Consider the following 3785-nt stretch of genomic DNA (forward strand, 5'->3'; position numbering starts at 1 on the left):
AACCATAATAATATTAATATATAGCTGATGGCTAAGTTAAATAATGCCGTGCTTATCTAACAAATTATCAAAGGTAGGTAATTAGTTTTATCGGATTTTTTTTCCCATAACGTATTTTAGCTATTTCAGTTTCGTTGCAGACATCGTATCGTTTCATATCGCTTGATTCGCAGTTCGACCGTTCGACAATTCGCAGTTCGCTAGTTCGACATTTCGCAGTTCGCCAGTTCACGTTTTATTGCATTTTTAAATATTTACTTTTTATTTACATAAAATATTAAGTATGGATGTAGATACTATGCGTAGTAAATTCTACGATTTATTTAATAAGTTGATTAGTCAAAAACGGACTGACAATAATTCCTATTTTAGTTTATCGGAGTATAGTGACCAAATTTCCAAAGTTAAAGAGTCGAAAAAAATATTAAGTACTAAAGGATTGAAAAAATCGGTAAAAGATTATAGGATGGTTCGCAAGTATGAAATATTAATGGTTAATGGAAAAGAACGTTTGATAAAACCAGTATCAGATAATAATAATATTATGCTTTATTATGTATCAAATGAAGAGCTTTTTGATATTCTTCATACTACTCATTCATCTATTGGACACGGTGGGAGAAATCGAATGGTTGCGGAAATAAAAAATAAGTATTGTAATATAACTAAGGAATCAATTATGCTGTATTTACAACTTTGTTCACACTGCCAAAAAAAATCTACTAATAGAAAAAGAGGACTGGTTTCCAAACCAATATTACACAATGCTTTTAACTCGAGAGCACAAGTAGATTTAATAGATATGCAGTCCCAACATTTTAACGATTTTCGGTTTATTTTTTGTTATCAAGACCATTTAACGAAATTTCATAATTTTAAGGCCTTTAAAAAGTAAACGTGCAGAGGAGATTGCATATAATTTACTTGACATTTACACGACCTTTGGCGCACCAGCTATTTTGCAGTCAGATAATGGTCGTGAATTCGTAAATTCCACTATAACTGAACTACACAATATGTGGGAAGACGTCAAAATTGTTCACGGTAAACCGAGGCACAGCCAGAGCCAAGGTTCTGTGGAACGAGCAAATAGAGATGTAGAGGATATGTTGGCTACGTGGATGGCAGAAAAAAATAGTACAGATTGGCCCTCTGGTTTGAAATTTATTCAGTTTCAGAAAAACCGAGCTCTTCATTCAGGTAAAATAAAAGTATTTATAGTAACTCCAATGATTATTATTACTAATTTTATTATAATCGGTATCAATAACACTATAGCTATTTGCTTATAATTAGAATATTTGATGGTATATAGTGTATTAATATGTGTTAAAAAAAAATAAGGGCATTGTCGAAGTATTAGAGCACTACAATAATTATAGTATAGTTGTTCCAGACTCATCTACAGTTATTTTATGGTAATTATAAAAATAGTACTTTTTTTAAGGTATTGGAAGATCTCCTTATGAGGCCATGTTTGGCTGTACTGCCAGAACAGGACTATTATCGATTGGTCTACCAAATGATGAAATAAATTCATTAAAAACAGAAGAAGATATAGAAGAATTGTTTAATCAAATGCAAGAAACTGGATTACATGATTCAACACAAAATATTGAAGAAATTGTTTCACCAATTGCAGAGAAGCAAGAAAATATGATAGATACAGGTAAATTAATATTATATTATATTACATTTTAAATTTTAAATTTTATAAAAATAATATACTATTTAAATATATTAGATGCAAACCTAAGAAAGTGTGAAATGTGTTTTATTTTCCTGGAAGCTGACAATGAAAGTACAAATTGCATGAATTGCCAACGTCATGAGCAAATACAAAATGAACGACATAAATCAAGTGAATGCCTTAAGAAACAAGCCAAAAAAATGATGACTATTTCAAATAAGAAATTTAGTCCACTAGAAGTTGGTACCACAGTTAAGGTTTCAATACCTGATGTTGATCGGGCACGTGGATCCCCACGAAACCTATTAGCAGTTATTACCCAGGTTGAAGATGATTTATATAAATTAGGTAGGTACTTATAAATTATATTATTTTGATACATTTATTTGAATTTATAAATGCTCTTTAATTAGGTACGGAAAACGGCATTATTAAACATATGTATACTCGATCGCAGATTGATCCTTGCAAAGAAAGTTTCGTTGATTTGGAATCTGTAAATACCGAAAAAGAAATTACGCTGAGAGAAGCTGCAAGTTTTAATAATGTCACTGGATCACAAGGTTACAGAAGGTGCAATTGCAAACTTAAGTGCAGAACAAACAAATGCATTTGTCGATCAGCGGGAATACTGTGTAACTCAAAATGTCACAACAGCATGCCTTGCGAAAATAAATAATAAATGATAAATATAATATATTATTAATAATAAAAAAATAATAAGACAGTTATTAATAGGTGTAGTCTGTAATTAATTTTATTTACGTAATTGACCAACAGTCAATGGTTAATAACGTTAAGATTCGGTCATTGAGGTAAAATTGTTTTATTTTATTTTGTAATTTACAACAATAACCTATTATCTTGGATACTGACGTTATTGCCCGGTAGTTAACGATAATAACCTAGAGAATTGGCTTCTAACGTTAATGACCGGTTAATAACGTAAATATTCAATTTTCATCATTGACCGTAACATGTATATAAAAATTATTAACATTATTGAGAACACTATTAATCCCAACGTTAAATATAGTAAATAATTACGCGTATTGCTGACTTCTAGCTGTCCCGATTGTTTTAATACTTCACTATCAATTTCATTTTGTATATAATCTAGCGAATGTGCTATTTCATGGATTTTTTCTAATTTATGCGCATCTTGCTTAATTATTAATCTGGGTAGCTTTACATCTTTGAGTTTATTAGGTATCGTATATATTATATTTCCCGATCCTATCTCAGGTATGAAATTTACATAATATTTAGTTGTTATATCTTGTGTAGGACTTAATATTATATCATTCCCATATGCCCTACATTCCGGATTTATCGAAATTAATCCTTGATTTTTTATTTTCTGTATATACATTTCGGTTTTATCTCGACATGTGATTGTCAACGTTTCGCCTTTTGTCGTATATATCCAAGTATTTGTATATTTTAATTTATAGAAAATATCCTTCGTAAGTACTAGTACTCCCGCTTCGCATGTTTTCGGTAACACGTCCGGATTTTTAAATAACGATATTTCACATGGATTTCTACTACTTGAATGAACAACAGGTGAAAACTCAGGACATATCGTGAATATTTCGGTTTCCTTAATAGTTGCGTTTCCGTAAAAGTTGTGTACTCTTCTCGATTTTTCGTAATCCCTACATATGTAAATTCTGGTTTAAGAATTATACTATGATTTTTATTTAATACTCCGTTCATACGTGTTTCTACCGGTTGAGGTATTGGAAGTATTCTATACAATGTACGTTCTAATTCCGTTACCAATGGTATTTTTATTACAAAAACTATTTGATTTTCTTTATAAAATACTGCCATTTTCGTAATTTTACTTAATTCATATATTTCGTTTGGGTTAGCTCCCATAGGTAAATTCAAATTAATTGGTAAATTTAATTTAATTTGTGTCAAACGATTTGCTAATTCGCGCGGGGTCATTAAACTCGGATGTATTACTCCCGTCCTTGCGGCTGTTATGATAGCGCTTATTGATTGTGTTTCCAGCTAGTAGGGCTGTAAATATACCGTGTATTTTATTCGACAAAATTAATGTTTCCATAGTATTAGTTTATTAGCT

General features: G+C 30.5%; 1 protein-coding gene across 1 annotated transcript; it reads left to right on the forward strand.

Moving 5' to 3' along the window:
• Positions 1–466: 466 nt before the first annotated feature.
• LOC100574630 (SCAN domain-containing protein 3-like) lies at positions 467–2663 on the forward strand. The gene is made up of 5 exons (XM_029492501.1): positions 467–651; positions 881–1200; positions 1448–1669; positions 1745–2038; positions 2104–2663. The coding sequence occupies exons 1-5, from the start codon at positions 467–469 to the stop codon at positions 2367–2369; spliced, it is 1287 nt and encodes a 428-aa protein (XP_029348361.1). The 3' UTR covers positions 2370–2663.
• The last annotated feature ends 1122 nt before the right edge of the window (positions 2664–3785 follow it).

Source organism: Acyrthosiphon pisum, unplaced genomic scaffold (assembly GCF_005508785.2).
Source record: "Acyrthosiphon pisum isolate AL4f unplaced genomic scaffold, pea_aphid_22Mar2018_4r6ur Scaffold_21589;HRSCAF=24348, whole genome shotgun sequence".
Lineage (NCBI taxonomy): Eukaryota > Metazoa > Arthropoda > Insecta > Hemiptera > Aphididae > Acyrthosiphon > Acyrthosiphon pisum.

Coding starts and splice junctions, on each gene's coding strand:
- LOC100574630 (XM_029492501.1), top strand. CDS start 467: ATGGTTCGCAAGTATGAAATATTAATGGTTAATGGAAAAGAACGTTTG. Junction 652..880: donor GTTGCGGAAATAAAAAATAA/GTATTGTAATAT, acceptor CATAATTTTAAG/GCCTTTAAAAAGTAAACGTG. Junction 1,670..1,744: donor AGAAAATATGATAGATACAG/GTAAATTAATAT, acceptor TAAATATATTAG/ATGCAAACCTAAGAAAGTGT.